The sequence below is a fragment of the Esox lucius genome, chromosome 8, assembly GCF_011004845.1.
Source record: "Esox lucius isolate fEsoLuc1 chromosome 8, fEsoLuc1.pri, whole genome shotgun sequence".
Lineage (NCBI taxonomy): Eukaryota > Metazoa > Chordata > Actinopteri > Esociformes > Esocidae > Esox > Esox lucius.
The window spans coordinates 11,140,609-11,164,130 of NC_047576.1; the positions used below are offsets into that span (position 1 = coordinate 11,140,609).

Below are 23,522 nucleotides of genomic sequence, written 5' to 3' on the forward strand. Positions count from 1 at the left end.
CATGAGTCCCATGGCCCAACTTTTAACAGAATTGGCCTCTTTGCATTGGAGAAATGAATACTTTTAGCAATATTGCAATTTGTCTTCTTTGCGAGGCCAGAAATATCAATAGCCTGCTACTCCATGTCATGGTAAATATTCAGAACCTTCGTTCTAACGTAACGAGAGAAAATGGTTTGCCCAAGGCTTGAATGGCACAAATGAATGACTTTGCTTGTTTTATTTACATAAGCATACCTTGGGGGAGGTTCAGGTAATTTCATGGATTAATAGTAAGATTATAACACACAGAGAAAGATCTTTACCCAGACATGTTGGCCCCTTAAGTCATTGTGCGCACAGAATAATTATTTGCCCAAAGCTTGTTTAGTGTTGCTTTGTACTTCTTCATCTGTAAAGCTGTCCTTGGTCTTTCTCCAAAACCCTTACAAGAATCACAAAGGAAGGAGAAATTGTTGGTATTGTTACATTTCAATAACAAAACTTGTGGTTGGATAATACAACCTTGTTTCCAAATGCAAATAAAACAGAATGCAGTATTGTGCAAACAATTTATCCCTATTTTCTATTGAAAATAGTACAATCACTTTTCCTTTTAACAATGCATCTGTATGCATTTGGGAACTGAGTAAATCAATTGCTTTAGTTTTGAAAGTGAAATGTATTCCCATTTTGCTTGATATAGAATTGCCGCTGCTCAACAGTCCGGGATCTCCTTTGTTGTATTTTCTGTTTCATAATGTGCCAAATGTTTTCAATGGGTGACCGGTCTGGACTGCAGGCAGGCCAGTTAAGTACCCAAACTCCTACTACGGAACCATGCTGTTGGAATATGTGCACAATGTGGTTTGGTATTGTTTTGCTGAAATATGCAAGGCCTTCCCTGAAAAAGACATGGATGGCAGCATATGTTGCTCCAAAACATGTATATATTATTCAGCAATTAATGGTGCCTCCACAGATGTGCAAGTCACACATACCATGTGCACTAATGCACATTTGAACACTGTGCGCTGGTAAGCAGCCAAATGGTTCCTCTTCTCTTTAGTCTGGATGTACACGGCATCCATGGCTCCCGAAAACTATTTCACATTTTTATTTGCACTTTGCCTCAGTCCATTTTAATGAGCGTTGGTGGTTCTGGATCTTGTTTATGTATGGTTTCTTTGCATGGTAGTTTGAACTTGCATTTGTGGATGCAGTGACGTGACGTACTGTGTCCATAGACAATGGTTCTCAGAAGTGTTCCCATGCAGTGATTCCCACTACAGAATCGTGCCTGTTTTAATGTGGCCTTGTCCCTTGCACACACAGAGTTCTCCGGATTCTCTGAGTCTTTTAATGATATTGAGATCCCCAAACTCTTGGAAATTTTACATTGAGAAACATTATTCAGTCGGAAAAGGGTGGCTTGCCCACTTCAGGTTGGTGGAGAGTGCCTGCCTCAAGTGGAGGAGTTTAGTATCTAGGGGTCTTGTTCATGAGTGAGGGAAGGATGGAACGGGAGATTGACAGACGGATCGGTGCAGCATCTGCAGTAATGCGGTCGATGTATCGGTCTGTCGTGCTGAAGAAAGAGCTGAGCCGCAAGGCGAAGCTCTCGATTTACCGGTCAATCTACGTTCCTACTCTCAACTATGGTCATGAGCTTTGGGTCATGACCGAAAGGACAAGATCCCGGATACAGGCGGCCGAAATGAGCTTACTCCGCAGGGTGGCTGGGCGATGCCTTAGAGATCAGCTCAGAGTAGAGCCGCTGCTCCTCCACATCGAGAGGGGTCAGCTGAGGTGGTTTGGGCATCTGTTTCGGATGCCTCTGGAACGCCTTCCTGGGAAGGTGTTCCGGTCCCGTCCCACCGGGAGGAGACCCAGGGGAAGACCTAGGACACGCTGGAGGGACTATGTCTCCCGGCTGGCCTGGGAACGCCGTGATGTCCCACCGGAAGAGCTGGAGGAAGTGTCTGGGGAGAGGGAAGTCTGGGCATCTCTGCTTAGACTGCTGCCCCCGCGAGCCGGCCCCGGATAAGCGGAAGAAAATGATGATGATGATATTCTTAAACTTTTGTAATATTTGCCTACGCAGTCATTCACAGAGTGGTGAACCCCTCCCCATCCTCACTTCTGGAAGGCCCATCCTCTCTAGAATGTTACTGACCTGTTGCCAATTGATGTAATTAGTTGTGTGATAAGCCACCAGGTTTAGTTTTTAGCATTACACAACTTTTCCAGGCTTTTTCCAGTCTATGTCCCAACTTTTTTTAAATGTGTTGCTGGCATTAATTTCAAAGTGGGCATATATCTTTCAAGAAACAATATCATGTCTCAGTTTCAACATTTGATATGTTGTCTTTGTACTATTTTCTATTGAATATATGGTTTACATGATTTGTACACAATTACCATACTATGGTGACACAACACATTACTGACAGCTGTATACATTATTAGACCAAGTTACAAGAACACAAACAACAGGACAATACCATATAAATGATCCAATCAAAGTTTTTTATTGACCATTTGTCTTGTAAAGAATATCATACAATATGACAGGACTGGAATTAATAAGAACATCAATAAATACGGATTAATACTTGAGGACCAGATTCACACAGCCCCTGTCCAGATCATCGCCATTGTCATATTCACACAGCACCTCTGAAGCACTGTGATGTTTCACGTTAGGCCTCCTCACAGGAAGTGTTGAACATCTCCTTGGGATGAAGCGGCAGCAGCAGCATAGAAACAGTGTTCTGTCTCCTCAGACTGCCTGGTGAGCTGAGTGTTGGGCACTGAGCCTGTATGAACAAGGTCCAGGGAGTCTAAGCAACAAACACACCCAGTTCAAAGGATTAAAAAAATCCCACAGAGTATTTACATCACAGAGAGGAGAGGAGGAGAGGGGTCTCGGGTGCTACGCGTCTGGACCCCTCAATTCCCATTCTCAGCGTAGCTTTTTCCTTTGAGAAAGTGCTGGTTTCTTGACAGTGACAGTTAACTCAGCTTACAGTGTAACTCTTTACAGTACTGTACTGAGTGTAACTATATATATAAAAGGGGCAAATAAGCTCCTAACGGCTAATGTTTAGAAATAATTTAAACAGTCCAGATGAAACACATTCTAGGTAAGTAGTAGGACTGTATATCAATTAGAATGGATAATAAATTAACATGTCAGTGTTCTGTGGTTATAACTCCGCATAAAGACTGATTAGTAGATGTGTGTGTAACTGTAAATGTCTCTGCTATGGGAACTGATCCTGGGGTCAAAACAATCACAAACACACACAATGTAGAGGGGGATCTAGAGTAGACTGAAAAAACACATAGACAGAAAATGGCATCTGGCAACCGAAACACAAATTAACAATTAAATGAAAGCCAGCTTGCAAAGACACTGAGGAGGATAGCTATAGCAGTTGACAAATATACAGTGGGCCTATCGATTCATACTGCCAGTCTCACAGACCCCTAACTGGAGTACCTCAGACAGACTAACCATGAAATCAATGAATTGTCCGTTTGCTGAGACAACACAAAGACAACAGATTCAATAGTCGTTCTCCAGTCTGGTTAGCTTGTAATTGCCAAATGGTATAAAGTTGTTTCTAGCAACAACAGCAAAAATCGCTGGTAAAAACAGCTATATTATTTTGCCTACCTTTTCTGATGCCTCAGGTATTGTGGCTCTCATAGAGTGTATGCCCTCTCCTAGGGTTGGTAACAGCTGACACCCTACTCTCTCACTCTCTCTCTCTCTCTCTCTGTTAGAAGGCAGATGGAGGGAGGACACCACTGGTAGTTGACGGTCTGGAGACAGCACTGACACACTTGTGGCTTTCAGGCTTTGTCTGCTGCTACAGAGCTGTCATCCGAGTCACACGCATTGCTATAGAAAGCAGCTTGTAATGAGATGACAGTGAGCTACAGTAGAGAGCTGTGTGGGGGTTTAGTGTCAAGATGACCTGTCTTCACTGTGCTACAGGGAAGCAGCAGTGAGAGGAGGGGGGGGGGGGGGGCTGGGGGGGCTGAGGGAGGCGAGACCGGAGTGAAATGAGGACGAAGAGGGGGAGGGAGATGAGAGAGAAAAGAAGAGAGAGATAGGAAAGGAGATTGCATGGTGATTTTACTGACAGTAGTAGTCTTCACACAATTTCCATTCATCTTATACCTACTCACTTGGAGCCCCTCTTGAAAGCTTTCTCAGTACTGATAATACAGGTAAATTACACAAACGCTAGGAATGGATGCTGCACATACACACACACACACACATATATAAACACAGTGGCTCTACAGCTGTGTATGCATTCTTTCATTGATGGAGGCTTGCTACTAACACGGGCCCAGATTAAATAAAGGGCAATGCTCTCTCCCTGATTCTCACCTGGCTCTCTCCCTGCTCCTCTCCTGCCACTCTCCCTGCTCCTCTCCTGCCACTCTCCCTGCTCCTCTCCTGCTCCTCTCCTGCCTCTCTCCCTGCTTCTCTCCCTGCTCGTTCTCTCTCTCAGGACCTCCTCTTGCAACAGCGTAAATACAAAAGGGCAAGGTTAACGCCTCATTACAGCTTGTGCATCAGAATGCTAACAGGGTTTTCTCCCTCCAGGTCCCTGTACATCGCTAACCGAGACAGACGACAGAAAGTGAATGTCTCCATTGCTCAAATGGTTTCACCCACTGATCCAATCATACGCTACCTGACTGCACATCCACTCATCCACACAATCACGGCACGTGCAGAGATGGACACCACACTGATGCAGCTCTAACAAAGTATTCCACTGCTCTCGGTCTCCCCCGGTCTCTCTCTCTCTCTCTCTCTCTGTCTTTCTGTCTGTCTCCATTTTAAGGGTCTCCTACTGTACACTAAACCCAGAGACTGTGTGATGTGAATGGCTCCATAGCAGTTATGTCTGGGGTTGAGGTTTGCCCGAGGAGACGCCCAGCTGGTTGTGAAGACGTCCCTCCTGCAGGCAGGCCCACCATGCCGTGCGGCAGACTGCTGCGGATGACCTCTGTAGTTACCGGACTCATGTTCATGGTTACGGCTCATCGCAGCAGTAAACCCATCGCTGGTGTGGTGAGAGGGAGAGCGTGGACGTGCAGCTACTGGCCTGACGGTGTGTGTGTGTGTGTTGGCGCGGGTTTTTGCACGCGTGCCTGTATGTGTGTGTTTGAGGCTGGAGTGAGGGACTGTCTGAAAAAAAGCGACAGAGATAAAGTCAGATAGAAAAAAAGCATGTTTTTCTCTGATAGAGAGAGAACAACGGGATGAGATCCCAGGGAATTAAGGTTTTGTCGGCTGGATCGGAGCAGGCTGACACAATCCACGGGGCACACTGAGATGGTTTGACCCACTGTTCCAGGAGGTGCCAATAGCAGCTGACTGGGTGTGTGGGGGTAAAAAGCCTGTTAGACTGAATGACAACATGTAGCTAGACAGACAGATAAGACATAAAACTCAGCAGGGCACTCCCAAGCAACACCAGGACTCCCTCTACTCCAAAACCGCAAACCCGAAACCTCACTGAACCCATGTCACCTCATCCCAGCCCGCTCTCTGACACAGTGGTCTCAGTTCTGGCCTTCTCCGGGGTGTGAGAAAGATCTAGTCACCTGTTTGTATTTGTTCTGTCATACACAACAGCCTGTCATACACAACGTCCCTGGTATTACTGAGACAGAAGCATACTGTCTTTCCCCCCTAGCAATCACAGACATCACAGCTGATTTAAATGCCTAACAAGCCCCCACAACTAAACCATTGCGTGGAATGTCTGCAACTGGAGAATACATGACAAAAAAGCCTTGACACCTGACAGGGTCAGTGAGTGAGTGCTGTGACAGCCTGTTGCTCCCTGTCCATCACTGCAAAGCCTCTGTCAGCACTGCCAAGGACAAAGGTTATGATGATAACCCTTTAATTAATGAAGCATGGTTTAAGGGAGATTAATTATACTGATATGTGGCTCCTCTCTCCCTCCTCTTTTTCAGGTCTGGTCTCTGTCATTGACCAGATACACCAAGGATGATAGGCAAGGGACGGGCGGGAGGAAAGAATGAGAGAAAACGAAATCCGGGGGGTGGGGGACTGAAAAAAAGAGTGTATAGTGACAAAGGATTGTTAAAAAATCTGGGTATCTCGGTTGCAATTATAACATCATTCGGGATGAGGCGGCCTTAGCCAGCTTTCTATTTAAAACACCTGGAGTGCTGCTTTACGGTTGTTAACTGTCAGCTGGTGATCTATGATGTTCTTTTGCTGCCAATGTCACCCAAAACAACGCACACTTAAATGGAACACAGGAACTTTGAAGCCAATGGCACACTCTCAAAATGTTCAGGACCAATCAGATGGAACCCAGTGGTTTCTGTGATCAATCAGATGGTCCAGTCATTTCTGTAACCGGGGGAGTCCTCGGGGAGGGGATTGGATCCAGAATCCTTGTGGAGAAAAAACTAATGTCCATGGTCATAACATAGCCTTTGGCGGGAGCAAGGTGTTTGGGTCCTCAGGAAAGTACCTGACAGCTGGATATGCCTGCCATCAATCTGACTGATATGGTGGAGGAGGGGTCCGGCTGCAATTAAAAGTCTAAGTTCTCAACTACACTCCATTTTTTTCCCCTCAGTCTGGAAGAAACATTTCCTCCTCAGCAGGCCAGAGAAATACAACTCCAAAATGGAGGACCAACAGACCATCTATATTGATTTCGCAGGCAGACAGAATATGGGAGTGTGGTGATGGGCATGAAAGGGTTGTGATGAAGGATCATTGCCTGTTAGCTAGCTGAGAAACCAGACTCAGAGAGGACATTGCAATCTGTCCAGTTCCAAACCAGGGACTACAGTAGCTATCTCCCCTAGTAGTTAAGCAGGGCCAGAGAACGACTTAGAAAGCAAACATATAGTAATACGATGACATGCTGTTTCTGCTTACTGGTTAACTTAACATGTTTATTTTAACATTTCAAGTGGACCATTAAGCCGATACAATATGTTCAAAAGGTTTTAACCACTGCGGGGCACAGTCTGAGATTCTGGATGCGTATTCTGGAACGGTTTTCAAAAGTTTCCTCTGCGGACAATCTATACCCAGTGCTGTCTCAGGTGACAGTTAAATGAAGAACCTTACATGTAACTTTGGTTGCTTGCTACTGAGAAGCTGCTCGCTTTGTGGAACACCCTCTTTCAACTTGGAAGCAACTGCTCTGCAATGTGGTTACAACCAACCGTCCAACTTTCGTGCAAATGTTTTTGTCACATGATCTGTCACATGATCTGAACTCCGGCCCGGTGTGGTCATGTCATGTAACGTCAGCTTCCAATGAAGAGAGACATTGCTAGTAAGTCAAAACCAGTACAACCGCCAGTCTAAAAGAAAGCATGTCACATGTCCAGAAGCAAAATATCTTCAAAAGCGCTAACAGCAAAACAAGGAACTCTACCAGACAACTCCTAAAAAGTCACGTTCAAATGAAGACTCAATTGAAAAACATGGATCGCATGTATTCCTTGACTCTTCTGATGATACAGAATTTCAAATGATGTTGGAACTATTTACAGTTTGTACTAAACCTCATACTCCACGATTGTTTATGTAAAAATAGAATGAAAAAGAAACCCCTCTTAATAGTTAACAGGTAAGCAAAGCCCCATATCCTGGGTCGTCATAGACTCAATAAAAGTATTGAGGGTGGGGGGGTGGAGAGAAAAAAGACAGATGTTTTTTTTTTTGGGGGGGACGGACGGGTAAAGAAAATAGTACAAAGGGGTTGTTATTGTCTCAGTGAGGCCTAGCAGTCGCAAGGCCTCAGAGTTGAGTATGATACAGGCTGGCTCAGGGAGCCAGGTTGTGGGGTTGGGAACAGGGCAGGAGGAGGCAGACTGGGCAGCGAGGTGAGGTTCAGGCAACAGATTATTTTGGTTTAGATGTGGGCATGAGCATGCCCATGCCCATGGCTGTGTCCGTGGTCTCCTCTGCGACGGCCACCCTCTCTGTGTCCATGGCCGTGATTCTTATGCCTTCTGTGCTCCCGTCGTCCGTTGTGGCGGTCATGGTGCCGTCTGTAGCGATGGGCTCGCCGGGCTGCCAGGGGAAGAGGGGACGGGGGAACAGTAACGGGTAAGAGAGGGGGACAGGACACGTGAGGACAGGGAGGGGACAGACAGATAGCTCTCAACAGCAGACGTTTAGCCATGGGTATCTAGTCTACAGTGAACAGTGTGGGCGCCCAGCTCTCTCCGCGTATTAGCATAGCACTCCACCCACTCCTGGCCTCAATAAGCTGCTACCTCCCTGTGTTGTGCGGCCAAATTGGATCCGTTTGTCCTTGTTTCATTTTGCCAACAGAATGTCTACCATGCCATGGTAATGGTGACTAACAAACGACTATAGCAGGAAAACAACATTGCTCTCAAAATGCAGTAAATAAAAAAAGGCAATTCATCATGTATCAAGTACGACCTGAGTAAATGTCTGTTTGAAAGCAGAAATAAGAAATATTAGTTTTCACATGACTTTTAAATTAGGGCAAATGTGGATATATTCCTACAATATGAAAGTTCCTGCTGCTGTCAAAAAGATGGATGTATCCATTGTTCAGCAGAGTGAGTTTTACTACTCATGGGAGAATAGTAAAATACAAAAATATTCTTGGTGTTTCTGGCTTTCCTCCAAAACATAAGCTGTCAATCACAAACGATATTCTATCTGTACAGAGTAAGAGCCATAAATGTTTTATCTAGATTAAAATGACATTACGGTCATCAAACAACGACTACCTGATGAAGACTTAGTCAAATAAGTGTATGTTATGTCTTTCATTACGATCTATCCAGAGAGAATCACATTAAAAGCTGAAATAACCTTATGGAGTTTTTCAAAAGTGGAACACCCAGGAACCCTGTTGATTGGGGCGTTAACCCGATGGAGAATGAAAGTAACCACTCATGGAGAAAGTAACCACTCATGGAGAAAGTAACCACTCATGGTGTTCAACACTCACATTTTGTGCAGATGATCTTGGGTCGATCCCACTTGCCGTTGGCACGACACTTGGCCGTGGGCACGTGACGTTGCAGAAACCCGTCAGCACACTGGAAACGAACCACCGAGTGGATGTCATAGTGGGACCGCTGACGACCAATCAGGAAGGCGTTCTCTACGGTGGGCGGGTTCCCACAAAGCACTGTCAATAGAGAGAGAGAAAGAGAACAAAAACCACATTGGAAGGTTATATTATGATGTCTATTACCAACATTCACCATGTACATCCACACACCCTTATACTTTATTCCTGAGTCCTTTTCATGCCCTTGTTCCCGGCCAAAAGATGGTTGAAGAGCCCTGCTTTGAAGAACACTCCCCGCGCTCTTCAAAACTATTGACTGAACCAAACACGCACATCTAAAGTTCAAGTTCATTCTTTCAAAGGGAAACCAACGAGATGAGTAATGTGTATGTGTGTGTGTATACGTGCGCTTGTGTGTGTGTGTGCGGGCGCGTGTGTGTGTGCGTGCGTGTTTGTGTTGTTCCAGTCTGGTTGTTCGAGCTGCTGTGTAACTGTTGTGTTGAGTTGAGGTATAAGGACAAATGAAAGGGGTTAGTAAAGCAGACAGAGCTTATAGCCCACTATAGTCCTCTGCGGGTGACTCCCTTCCCACCACACGGACCCAGCTCAGGATTTACGCTCAGTCCATGCTACCCAAACCCGTTGAGAGGGCACAGGGGTCTGAGGCCTAAGTCATAGTGTTTGACACACAGGTGTTGTAGGTTGCCAATCCAACTGAGATACGCTGTAGCTGCCTCGGTTCTAAACCACGGTAGGATGTCTGCCAATCCAATGGGGGAAATGCCGTAGCTGCCTCGGTTCTAAACCACGGTAGGATAAGCACAGTGCGTGATTATGGTTTCTGGAGCCACAGTGAGCGGCAGCTGTAAGCACACAGCTCAGCAATGTCGGCGAAAACCCTCAGAAACATCAGTTTTTCAGGGGTAAAGTATCTTCAACCTCCTTTTTCCTTAAAACTGGATGTAAGAATGTCGCTCAGGCTTTTCTTTTGTGCCTGCTAGACAGGGAAACACGAGAGGTGACTGGGGGTGAAGGTGCAGCTCCTCTGTCGCTCCCTAGATGGCAGTCCTGCAACTGAAACACCCACATGGCAAAAGCAGCTGCGGACCACGGAAAGGGCTTCGTTCCCTGTCTGGAAGTAATTACAGACCGCTCAGCTGGAACATGGTTCAAGATGGTGAAGATGAGATGTCAATGATCCCATATTGAAAAAAAAATATTTAAATTATATTTCTGGGATGCATTCTAGAAAACACCCGAAACAACTTTTTCATATTTGACTGTGGGACATTCATTTGTAAACATACTTCTCTTGTATTTAGGCAGTTGATTTAGCATAAGTTTAGAATTTTCATGTACAGTATATATTTCTGGTATGAGCCTTTCCAAACAGATTTCTAAATAGCACGTATGACGTCAGTACGGGCCCAGTGGGAGACATTCTAAAAGCAGTAATGCTGCTAACTGCCAGTCAGTAAATGTCCCACTGCAGAACAATAAGGCCAGAGGCGCTGTGATGAACAACCATGCCGCAGTAAGCACCCACCGAACAACCTACAATCATCGTGTCATACATCCTACTTAATTACTTATCCTACATCACCTAGCCTGTGCTAGTATTGGAAACTGCAAAAACGACTAGCCTTGTCAGAGCATCCCAATTCTATAGTGCTAAAAACTGGAATACTGTTGTAAAACAGGCTTTGTTTAGACTGCCATGCACAGTAATTGCTGCAAAGACTCAAATCCAGCCAAGCGGAAAAGCCCTGTTTTCAGTGTTCAGTAATAGAGCAGCTGAGACATTAGCAACACTAGCATGCAGCAGAGGCAACAAATCAATAGTCACAAGACCAAGCATGACAGTCCATAACACAACCAGCTCTGATCTGACTAACTGGCGCTGGGACGGAGATGCCTGTCAGGCACGCAGTGGAGTGTGCGTGTTTGTCTGTGTGTCAGGTTGATTTTGTGTTCTTTTGAAAGCTGGAGACAGCCTGAATCCATTCAGCACTTTCTGAGCCCGGTGGGCTGCAGCCCTACACCCAAAAGCTATCATGTCTCAGCAGATTAGACTGGGTCGAGGGGAGCATGTTGACACAACACACGCGGCATTCTCAGGCAAGGTTCCCCCGCAGCAGGCAGCCGTGTGCTGTGAGTGTGTGATAGTGTATTCTAGGTGGACGTCAGGGTGCTCTTGGTATTTGGCACATGCATACGTGTTATGTAAGGCTGGTCCCAGGAAACTCACAATCTCCATGCCTACTGATTTTGCTAGGAGCTGAATTCATATATAGATATTTTATTACATTCTGTTTGTGTGTGTCTGTGTGTGTGTTTGTGTTTGACCAACCAATATCTTCACCACAGACCACCCACCTGATCGGGGTGTGTTATGGCTATCCATGCTTTGGTCTGCCCCGCGCCATTATGGGCTACACTAATCACCCTGAGGATGTGTATCTGTGATTGGCTTCTGCCTCCTGGCTCTTTTTCACAGGGACCGTTACAGGTTAGAGTGTCAGCCATGAGGAAGTCATCACACAATACAATCACACTATACAGCCACTGATGAGAAGGAACTCAGAGAACAAGACCACTACACACTGGAAATGAAGAAAGAAACTACTCGTTGCTGCTCCGGTGCTTTTCACTGGAACACTGCCAGTGAATATCTGACTGACTGATTGGCTGACTGATTGACTGACTGACTGACTGTCAGTTTTACAGTTAAAGAGTGATACCTGGAATAATGTATTGTCTCCCACAGGTGGTCATATGCCTCCTGCTAGACAATCATTGAAAATACGATTTTGTAGTTAACTGACTTACCCAGTAAAACGTTAAAAAAGGTAATAAATGAATAAATAAAAATAATAATATATGGATTATTTTACATGTTTTGGGGTAATGCCTTATAAAGTACATTTTTCAATAACAAGTAATAACAGTATAGAAGTAAAATTACATGTACTAATATATTTACCGATAATAGGATAGGTTGTTGTTAAACTGCCATCATTGTGATTTTTATTTTCGGTTTGTGAGTTATTTTAATTGCCTCGCCTCAGATTTAAATAATTTTCGTCTATATCTTTTCTCCAAGTTCCTGTTAATTAATTTATGACTAGGAAGCTTTAAAGGGATGGACATGAAAAGAAGTAGGAAAAGATTTGTGAGTTAAAGCATACACTTGCATAAAACTCCCGTTTAAGGGCTCAGATTGTGTTAGCCAGTGTGGACATTTGGTATGGTCACCGAGGTGCAACGGTTGGGGATGTAACACAAAAACGTTATTACAGGTAATTTAGCCCTGTTTCCAAAAAAGTTGGGACGCCGCGCAGAATGCAACGAAAAACAGAATGCAATGATGTGCAAATCATTTATCCCTGTATTCAATAGAAAATAATATAAAGACAACATATCAAATGTTGAAACTGAGAATTTTTATTGTCTTTGGAAAAATACATTTGCTGTATTTGTCATTTCATAATGCGCCAAATGTTTTCAATAAGGGACAGGTCTGGACTGCACGCAGGCCAGTTTAACACCCAGACTCTTACTACAGAGCCGTGGTGCCATGATACGTGCAGCTTGAGGTTTGGCATCTCTGGAAAAGACATCTCTGGATGGCAGCATATGTTGCTCTGTAACCTGTATATATTTTTCAGCATTTATGGTGCCTTCACAGAAGTGCAAGTCACCCATACCATGTCAGATGCTGGCTTTTTAACTGTGCGCTGATAAGAAGCCAGATGGTCCCTCTCCTCTTTTGCCCGGAGGATGTGGCGTACATGATTCCCAAAAATAATCTCACATTATGATTTGTCAGACCATAGGACAGTTTTCCTCTTCGCCTCAGTCCATCTAAAATGAGCCTGGACCCAGAGAAGGCGCTGGTGTTGGATGTTGTTTATGTATGGTTTCTTCTTTGCATTTGTGGAAGCTGCAACATCCTGAGCACATACAGTGATGTTCACTACAGAATTGTGTCTGTTTTCAGTGCATTGCCGTCCGAGGGCACAAAGATCACGACCATCTAATATAGATTTTTGCCCTTGTCCCATGCGTACAGAGATTACTCAAGATTCTCTTAATCTTTAATTATATTGTGTACCGTAGATGATGAGATCCCCAAACTCTTTGCAATTTTACGCTGTGATACGTTATTCTTGAATTGTGGCACTATTTTCCTGCACAGTCTTTCAGTGATGAACCCCTCCCCATCCTCACGTCTGACAGGCCCATCCTCTCTGGAACTACCTTTTAATACTCAATCATGTTACTAAACTGTTGCTAATTGCCCTAATTAATTGTGACAGCTTTTTTTTTTATGTGCATCAAAATCAAAGTTAGCATGTATTTTCCAAGAAACAATAAAATGTCTCAGTTTCAACATTTGATATGTTTTCTTTGTACTATTTTCTATTGAATACAGGGTTTAAATGATCTTGCATTCTGTTTTTCTTTACATATTACATAGTGTCCCAACTTTTTGGAAACCTGGTTGTGTAACAAATTACTTTTCCCAGAGATAAATACATGAAATAATTAGCTACGGGTGAAAGAACAAATCAGTAATAGGTAATATACTGTGAGTAACAACCCATTGCATTTAAATGAAAGAGGAACCAAAACGTTTATGCTGTATATGTGAAACTCCAGTTTCTGGCTGGCGACAGGTTCGTTTCACATTACAACCCAAGAGGACATAGCCAGGACCCAACAGTGGGCCCAGTCCTACGGTTCTCTAAACATTCACTCATGTCAACCAACATACTCTTCCTGACCGGTTCTTTGTGCCTAGCTGATAATTAGTTCCAAATGCAAATGAAGACCATCTGCTTGAATAAGCTCCGCAGATTAATAAATTAGGCTGACCCCTCTCTGGCTTCTCTGCTACCGTACCCTCCATAAGTATTGGGATAGTGATACATTTTCGGCTCTATTTTCAAATCTGCTGCGAGGTTTACATTCATAGCTTATGTTTGGGGATATTTGTGTAGATATTGGATTCACCATTTAGAAGTTACAACAGTTGTTATTCCTAGTTCATTGTAAAATAACTACTGGGTCAGATGACTATGATGTCCAAATTAAGACCTCATGTTTAGTATTTAGTTGCAAATCTTTTGCATGCAACACCTGCCTGAAGTCTGCAACCCATTGACCCAACCAGACGCTGAGTATCTGTCCTGATGTTGCTATGCCAGGGTACAGAATGTTCTTCAGTTGTTGTTTGTTGTAAGGCGCTTTTGCCTTACAACATTTAAATCTGGAGATTGACCAGACCAATCAAGAATGTTTTGGCTCTAAAAAGTTTAAATGGAAGTATGTTTGGGGTAATTGTTTTACTGTAAGTTGATGTCCAACTAGTTTGGATGGATTTGCTTGTACATTTAGCAGACACAGTGTTTCTTTCCAAATCAGAATTTATTCTGATCTTGCTGTCAACAGGTACATCATCAATGAAGACAAATGAGCCAGTTCCAGTGGCAGACATACATCTCCAGGTCATAACACCCCTTTTATCATATTTCACAAGTTAAGTGCTCTGCTTGTTCCATTTTCTTCTCCACAATATCCTCTTGACATCACTCTGTTACATATTAATATTTTTTGGGTTTTATATCTCTGCACAACACCCTTTTTACAGAACACTGCAAAGGCCATCCTGTTTCTGGGGCTGATATTTCCTGGACTCCCAGGCTGTTTGTGATTACTGAGCTCACCAGTGCTTTCCATTTTCTAATGATCTTCCAACTGTAATTTTTGGAAAACCTAAGGGTTTGGCTATGTTACTGACATTTCAGAAATACTTCTCATGCCTATTGTCCAACTTGGTGCCTTGAAATAGGGGGAATAAGTACAAAAAGTGTTTTAAATTCTAGCTTTTGGAGTACAGATCAACAATGAGAATTGTCCCAGCGATTACAGAAGGCACTGTATCTCACGACACCAGGACAGAAAAAGATACACAAACTGCCCAGTCATGTGCCACAAGAACTTTACCAGACAGCTTCAAATCTTGTGTGAAACCCTTTCAACGTTGTTTCACAGGAAGGGGGATCATTTTGATGTGGATTAAATGTTCTGAAGAACTCTCAGGCCTTGATCTGTCAGTAAGAACATTTCTCTTCAATCAGGCAACACTTATCATTACCGCTCCCTGCCAAGCACAGCCCTCTCAATAAGACCATGTCTGTGAGGAGCTTTGGGAAGGGTGAGAGCCCAGCCGCAGGTTAGCTGGCAGGCTTGGAGGTGAGCAGCAATACTCAGTGTTAACTGCAGTCAGGACTGGCGAGCCTATCTAACACACAGAAGACTAAGTATTTAAAGCACAGCAGAAACCGGATATCGCCGCCTCTTCAACTTTCTTTCATTCTCTCCCCAAATGACTTGTAATCTCGTATCCACCCCGCCGCTGCCCCCCCCCCACTCCTCACCCCCCCTTCCTCCCCATTACCTGTCCCTTTCTTGCAGACGTATGGCAGGTTGTAATTGCAGGGCACATCGTTCCACTTGCCATTCTCATGGGCGATCATCACCACACAGTCCTCCCCACCTGCAAAGAAGTTGTCCGGCTGGTTCTCCCGCCAGTTCTCATATTGCTACACAGCACACGTCAAAGACAGACACAGACATAAACAGACAGACAGACAGGCAGCACCAGCAATACAGTATTAATACAGGTTTTCTGACATGCTCTCCAGCTGCAGACATAGTGACCTGTTTCAGTATCTCTGCTTTCATAAAGTGATTTTAGATGAGGCACATAAGAGCTGCCTACAGGAGGGCTGAATCCTTGGTAGAGTAACAGGAAGATAGGTGATTCAGCAGACCAGTGTGTACATATACACATGAAATGACCTTTAGTCAGCCTCCACATCCTAACCCAAACCCTCCACATCCAAACCCTCCACATCCTAACCCTCCACATCCTAACCCTAACCCTCCACATCCTAACCCTAACCATCCACATCCTAACTCTAACCCTCCACATCCTAACTCTAACCCTCCACATCCTAACTCTAACCCTCCACATCCTAACTCTAACCCTCCACATCCTAACCCTACACAACCTAACCCTAACCCTCCACATCCTAACCCAAACCCTCCACATCCTAACCCAAACCCTCCACATCCTAACCCTCCACATCCTAACCCTAACCCTCTACATCCTCGCTGAGCGCCTCTGCTGAGAGGACATCCCTCCTGAACAGCAGGCAGTTGAATGTCTGTGTTTACTGTTATTCTGAACCATGCAGCTGATAATGGAGACTACATGGAAGGACAAAAGAGTACCCTTCTTCAGACTGTATATATCTGAATCTCAGTATGCCTGGTCTCTCTCTCTCTTCATCTCTCTCTCTGTCTCACTCTTTGTCTCTCTGTCTTTCTCTGTATCTCTCTCTCAGTCTCTCTCTGTCACTCTGTGTCTCTCTCTCTCACTGTCTTAATTTCTCTCTGTCTAACTCACCAGGTCCATGTTATCGGTCCACTGGAAGTCCTCCTCTACCGTTCTGTCGTTGAGGCCGACCCAGGTGTTGTCATGACTCAGGCCTAAACAACAACAGGGCAAAAACAAATAATCACACATCACCCATGGTTTAAAGTAACTGCATTGTGGATGTGACGTGACCAGGATGTGAACCCCATACCCCCGGTTGACTGACAATTAGTAAGTATATCAACTTAGACCAGTCTTTCACCTTTCCGCCCAAACATTTGATGAAGAAATAGTCGAAAAGCAATTAGATGAATCCTCTATTAAACTATAGTGATATAGTGTCAACGTAAAACCTATTCTGAGTGCTGACAACATCCAGGAAATGTGTATACTATAGATCTCCTTTGCTTTGAGGTAGCCTACATTATGCATTTGATCCCACCTTCATTAAATTAGTGGATCATTTGATGAAGAAGTGTATTCGGTTGCACTATCCACCAGCACGGCTACTATACATGCAAACCCCTGCCCGGGTCCCACTCCAACCATGCTGTTGCCTCGACAGCCACAGGAACATACCCGGAAAGGCTCAGGAATGAGAGCACCATAACGTCTCGGTCTAATGGACCGATCTGAAAAGAGACAGCTCTGGCAACTATCTCAAGTTAATCACCGCGTCGGTCATCTTTCATGGACCTACGGAAACACTGGGCAGTTACTTTAAATAGACAGTGGATCTGTCTCGTCATTTCTGATCCATCTAGTGTTCAGCAAGCATGCTCGGTAAGTCCCCAAGGCACCAGCATCCAATCCAAAGTCAAACACACACACACACCCACCGATATCAGGAGGCTAATCTGATCACCATGTCATCCCCTGGTAGCAGGAGGCAGAAGCAGTCAGATCTTCACTAACAGCAATGCATTGAAGAGATCTGCGTGCGGTGTGATGGAATTTCAATCATGGTGTTTGTGATTAACATCATTATGGGGCCCATTAATCTTCCTAATGGCTGTGCTCCCTTCATTGCCAAGGTGGAGACGCCCATTTGCGAAGCAATTAAACACTCTTCTTGGTAAATGTGTCTGTGGATGGGGATTTGGAGGACTGGATCAACCTGGCACTCTGGGACTGGATAAAGTTCCTGTTGTGGGGGTATGTAGTTCTCTGTATTTCCTTTCAGTCATCCCTCCGTTCCTCTGTCCCTCCCCCTTACCTCGACTCATCCAGGTTGTAACCGACTTGGGATGACATCTAGTTGCCAGAACATTCTAGAATGTGGTAACGTGGTTGATGGAAAGGCACCCACCATTGATGAAGTTCTGCTCCTGGAGGGTGTGTATGCTGGCTAGGTGTCCGCTGTGCTCCCGGCAGTCCTTCTCTGCGTCCTCCCAGGTGTGTCTGCGGCTGAAGTACCTGTAGCAGTGACCGTGGAACTTCCTCCACGAGTGTTCACAGCCCTCTGTGTCTGCACCGAGGGGAAGGGGGAGGGCCGTGTCAGTATACAGAAACACACAGAGGAACACGGTGCAGTTACACACTCGAGTTCTCACACATATCTCCGCGTACACAAAAGCACGAGTGCGGAAAAAGAAAGGACACACTTCATACGTTCTCCTCGCCTGTCACGCACTAGCTCTTCAAAGTGTTCTACTTTCACCCATCCCTCCCCCCCGTCCCGTCAGGCAGTGGGAGGAGAGCAGCGTGATGAAGCAGCTTAGCCCTGCAAAAGGCTCTTTAATCTATTCAAATGACAACAATCCCCAGAAATGTCTTCCAGTGGAGATGCACTCCAGGCTAATTAAACCCTGTCACAGCCTTGTCAGCACTCCAACAAGATCTCACTGTCTCATGTCCATATTTGAAGTGATGTGAACAAACGTGTTTCAAACAAAAATAGTACAGTTTTCGCCTTCAAGTAGGCAGACAGTGTTTTGACTTGTCATCTATGGCAGAGTGGAGATATAATCCCAGTGCTGGATTTATTCCCCAAATGTCTAATATTGCAGTAATCTCCACTAGCTCTTTTTTTCCTCCATCCTTTCCTTTCAGCCTGTCAGCTCGGCACCTCTCTGTCTACCCCAGGGCCCTGTTTTGCCCTCCCTCCATCTTGCAGTCCCTTTTTCTCCTTGCCCTTTATCCTTGTCAGAAAGTACTGATGGGGATCCCTCCCTCAAGACACCCCTCCACCTCCCACCTCCCACCTCCCACCTCTCCCTCTTCCTGGGGTTAATTAGGTGACTGTGCTCAGCTTCAGCCATCGACCAGGTCTACAGAGTGTGGGAAACAGAGTTTGTGTGTGTGTTTATTTGTCAGCCAAACCCCCCAAAGCACCCCTTCCCCTTCAACCTCTACAGAGTTGGGATCAGCCTTTCCCCCAACAAATCTAACGTGACACCAGTAAATTGGGCAGTTGAAATTTGGCCAAATGGGTCCCTGTTTAGCATGCAGACCCTTCAAGGCCAGCCTGAGGGGCCCACAGGAGAGGGGCAGAGAAAATGAGGAGGTGTGGCTGTGATAGAGGAGTGTTGGATAGTGTGCACATTTGCATCTGTGAGTCTGTGTGTGTGTGTTTAGCTGTGTGTAAGTGGATGAGTGCTAGCAACAGAGAGGCCTTCCACATTACTCAGAGCTGCTCTCCATACAGTAGCTACTAGCTACTAGTAGGGACTTATCTCCACAACATGCTGCTGTGGATAATCATCTGACAGCTCTCTTTTCTGCCCACAGATGAACAGATGAAGTGTCTCACTCCTGAGGTGAGGCGTCCATGGTCCTCAAAACACTTAGTTCCAACAGAGTGCATCAGCACTCTGTGAGTGTGTCAGTACACTTATAGTATATGTGTGTGTGTGTTTGCATGTGTGTGAGGATAATGGGACATGTTTTTACATACGATGAATATGCCAAGGCAAATGGGAAAGATCGTGTTAAACAACAAGAGCCAGACATCTCGGACTGTTCCTCTCCAGCACTCAAACATATGCCCAGGTGGGTCTCTTTATACTCCAATAATCTGCTGTTCCAAAGAGGTTGGCATTGAACAATCGGGAGTGTGGAGGTGTGCTATTGTTTAACTGTCCTTTTATTGACCCAGGTAAACAGTGAAAACAAATCCTGTTTTGCCAACGTGCCCTAGTAGTCATTTACAGCCGTGAGTGTGTAAACTATTGAGGCTGCATTTTAGCAGCAGAAGAGGTTCAGTTTACTCAGCTGGATGTGTGTGAGGTGTTGATGTGTTGTGGTTGATATTGTGGGTTATGTCTCTGTCTGATGTGTGTGAGGTGTTGATGTGTTGTGGTTGATATTGTGGGTTATGTCTCTGTCTGATGTGTGTCAGGTGTTGGTGTGTTGTTGATATTGTGGGTTATGTCTCTGTCTGATGTGTGTGAGGTGTTGGTGTGTTGTGGTTGATATTGTGGGTTATGTCTCTGTCTGATGTGTGTCAGGTGTTGGTGTGTTGTTGATATTGTGGGTTATGTCTCTGTCTGATGTGTGTCAGGTGTTGGTGTGTTGTGGTTGACATTGTGGGTTATGTCTCTGTCTGATGTGTGTCAGGTGTTGGTGTGTTGTTGATATTGTGGGTTATGTCTCTGTCTGATGTGTGTCAGGTGTTGATGTGTTGTGGTTGATATTGTGGGCAATGTCTCTGTCAGATGTTTGTCTAAATTGGCCCTCCAGTCTGCCTGCCCTATGGTTGGTTGTCTACTGGGGGCAGAAGCATGTCCACAAAGGACCCATGGGTTGTTGTTAGGGATGTGCATGACAAATATTTTCACTGTCGATAATTTATCAGCTTTTGTTGTCGAATAGTCGACCTCACTTGTGCCAAAGAGAGGTGCTAAATGAAAAAAAATGTATGCAAATTGTAATGTAATGCAATAAATTTTAGTTAACATCCTCTATAATGTTTTAGTATAAACAATTAGGCTAGATATACTTTTGCTTGGGAGACAATCAGATTCAGAAATGCCATAACAGCAGCAAATAACCTAATGCATAGCACTGTCAAGTCATTAGTTGGGTAACTTGGGGGAAAACGCCCCCCTTAAGGGAAATCTGTATTTTATTATTCAAAAATCAGTGTTTAGTCAGATTTTTATATGAACTATGGTCAGACAAATTGATTTGGAAAAAATTATTGCAACCTATTCAAATGCCAAACTATGTAAATGGGGCGTTTTACCCCATGAGGTAAAATGACCCCTCGGTTTTTTTTAACCCCCAATTAAGATTTCTTACATATTTAGGCACAAAAATAATTCTATAAATGTAACCTATACCATTGAAAAGCAGTATTTAAGTGAGTGAACAAACCAATTTTAAGCCCCGAATGTATTGTGATCCTAGCAACGCCACTGTATTGCACATTCCAATATCCAAAGGCAAAAAGCTAACATTCATTACAATTTCAAATAACTTTTGATGACTATATTTTTTTATATGTTTGGTCAACCGTATGAAAGTATTAAATTAAAAACATTAAATCAATAATATTGAGCAATTAATTCAATATCAGTGCCAATTGATAGGCTTATTATATTAGATGTTAATATATGCTCAGCAAACTAGCTATTAAATGAAAACTACTTATATTAGGTCATATCTTGAACTTTTGTTATATTTCAGCACATTTGTTGCTATAACTTAATAGATACTAGTAAGCCTATTACTGACTAATAATATGTTAAACCCGCCAGTGGCAAAAGCAATACAGTTCATAGATGCTATGGTAGAGGTAAACCTAATAAGAAACATTAGTCAGTTTAACATAATCCACAATGGAGTCTAGCGACTGCTGAAATGTGCAATGCCATGGCGTAGTGGTTATAGACAGTGCCTCTCATGTGGAAAATCTTTTGAGAGCAGATACCGGTAAATTATTACTGGCTAATACGCTGTTAAAACGGCCAGTGGCAAATGCCATACATAGACACTATTTCTGGAGGTACAAATAGTAAGAAACATTAGTCAGTTTAACTGTATCAATGTCATTCACGAATGGACAATTAACTATTAAAATAGCCAGTGGCAAGGGAGGATTTGTTCAGGATAGAGACAAGAGGCTATACTGACACCCAGCAAATGTTCAGGTCCATGGTGTAGTGGATTACGACACAGCCTTTCACGTGGGCGACTCGGCTTCGAATCTTGAGAAGGCAACACTTTCTATTGCGGGCCGGCTGAACTAGGCTTGCCAGGTTTCTTGTTTATATACAGTCCCTTAAAACTACACTTCCCAAATGAAACTACATTTTATATATAGACTAACAGAGTAAAGTTACAGTCTGCGTTAAATCAAAGTAACCTACCAATGCGTTCCAGTTCCAGTGATTAAAAAATATCCTTGGAAGGAAGCTTAACATAAATTATTTAATTAACAAAAAACAAACATGATTCTGGCAAGCGCATCCATAGTTGCAAGATTTGAACAAAAATATAAAGAAGTCCATATTATTATTATGATCATTAATTCTTGTTTAGAAAAATTTGCATGTCAACGGGAGTAGACAAGTACGTAGTCTTTTGATAACCAGGCCCACAGCCGAGAAAACCCGTTCAGCCCGTACAGATGGTACCCGGATGCACTTATGTTTTCGCTAGCAGTGATAATTTCCTGTACTTGGCCGTTAGCCAAGTTTTTGTCTTAATTGATAACCGGTCATTATCAATAGCGCAGATTTAGTTTGTAACTTTCTAAAATTAGATTAATTTGTCGATAAATGCATCCTTGTCGAAATGTCGACATTTTGACGATTTGTTCTCACCCCATAGTTGCTGGCTACTGGAAAAAGAAGAAAGAACACACTGCGGGCTATGCAACACGCAAACCACACGCTAGTATGCAGGCACACTCGCACAAGTATACAGAATGTACAGACTGAAACCACAGGTTTCGTGCTTCACCTGTCACTGTGCCCAGTTTGTTTGGCCTCTACAAGAGAGTTAAGAGCCTTGGAGACTCACACACCCACCAAAGAGACAACACACCCACCAAAGACTCAACACACCCACCAACAGAGTTGGGCAAAGATACATCAAAATGTACTGTAAAAAAATACCTTAATTTTAGGTGTATCAAAATAAACTACAAAATACAGCAGCCACACCATGTATCAAAATAAACTACTGTATGAAATGAAATCACTTCAAAAACCTTCCATCTATCAGTCTATTAGATCTGTCCCTTCACCAGTACACTGACTCAGTTGATTCCATCTATCAGTCTATTAGATCTGTCCCTTCACCAGTACACTGACTCAGTTGATTCCATCTATCAGTCTATTAGATCTGTCCCTTCACCAGTACACTGACTCAGTTGATTCCATCTATCAGTCTATTAGATCTATCCCTTCACCAGTACACTGACTCAGTTGATTCCATCTATCAGTCTATTAGATCTATCCCTTCACCAGTACACTGACTCAGTTGATTCCATCTATCAGTCTATTAGATCTATCCCTTCACCAGTACTCTGACTCAGTTGATTCCATCTATCAGTCTATTAGATTTATCCCTTCACCAGTACTCAGTGGATTAAGTAGACAATGTTTGATAGCAACAGCTTTTCTCTGCTTAATGAGTCATGCGATAAATCTGACGTATGCAACCAGTTAACAAAACGAATATTCACATATCACTGTGAACACCCAGATGAAGGTTAGTTTTAAAGTAAGCAACAGTTTAATGTTTAACTAACAGTTTGCTAATGACTCATAATTGTATCCTAATTTAGTTTATTGGTGTTTGGCGATGAAGGGCCTACTATGCATCAGTAACACTGACTCCATGACAAACAAGTCATTCATAAGAAGGCAACTAATGGCAACTTTATTCAGTGCAACTATTTTGTAATGAATTAATCATTTGATTGTTATTCATAAATATATTAATAAATGATGTGTCAGGCAGTCATTCATGAAATGGTATGCAAAATCATGATCCTACTAAACAGCTACTTCAATTAGGGTACAATCATTTAGCAATCAATAATTTATTTA

General features: G+C 43.7%; 1 protein-coding gene across 1 annotated transcript in view; it reads right to left on the bottom strand.

Moving 5' to 3' along the window:
* Window positions 1-4,436: 4,436 nt before the first annotated feature.
* The window catches only part of ncanb (neurocan b), a 143,113-nt gene continuing 124,027 nt past the window's right edge, over window positions 4,437-23,522 (bottom strand). Inside the window, exons 12-16 of the mRNA XM_010871573.3 lie at window positions 17,831-17,989; window positions 16,552-16,634; window positions 15,538-15,682; window positions 9,009-9,191; window positions 4,437-8,089 (exon numbers count right to left, since the gene is read on the bottom strand). Of these exons, the coding sequence (XP_010869875.2) occupies window positions 7,929-8,089; window positions 9,009-9,191; window positions 15,538-15,682; window positions 16,552-16,634; window positions 17,831-17,989 (731 nt within the window). The 3' untranslated portion in view covers window positions 4,437-7,928. The remainder of the gene's footprint in view (window positions 8,090-9,008; window positions 9,192-15,537; window positions 15,683-16,551; window positions 16,635-17,830; window positions 17,990-23,522) is intronic.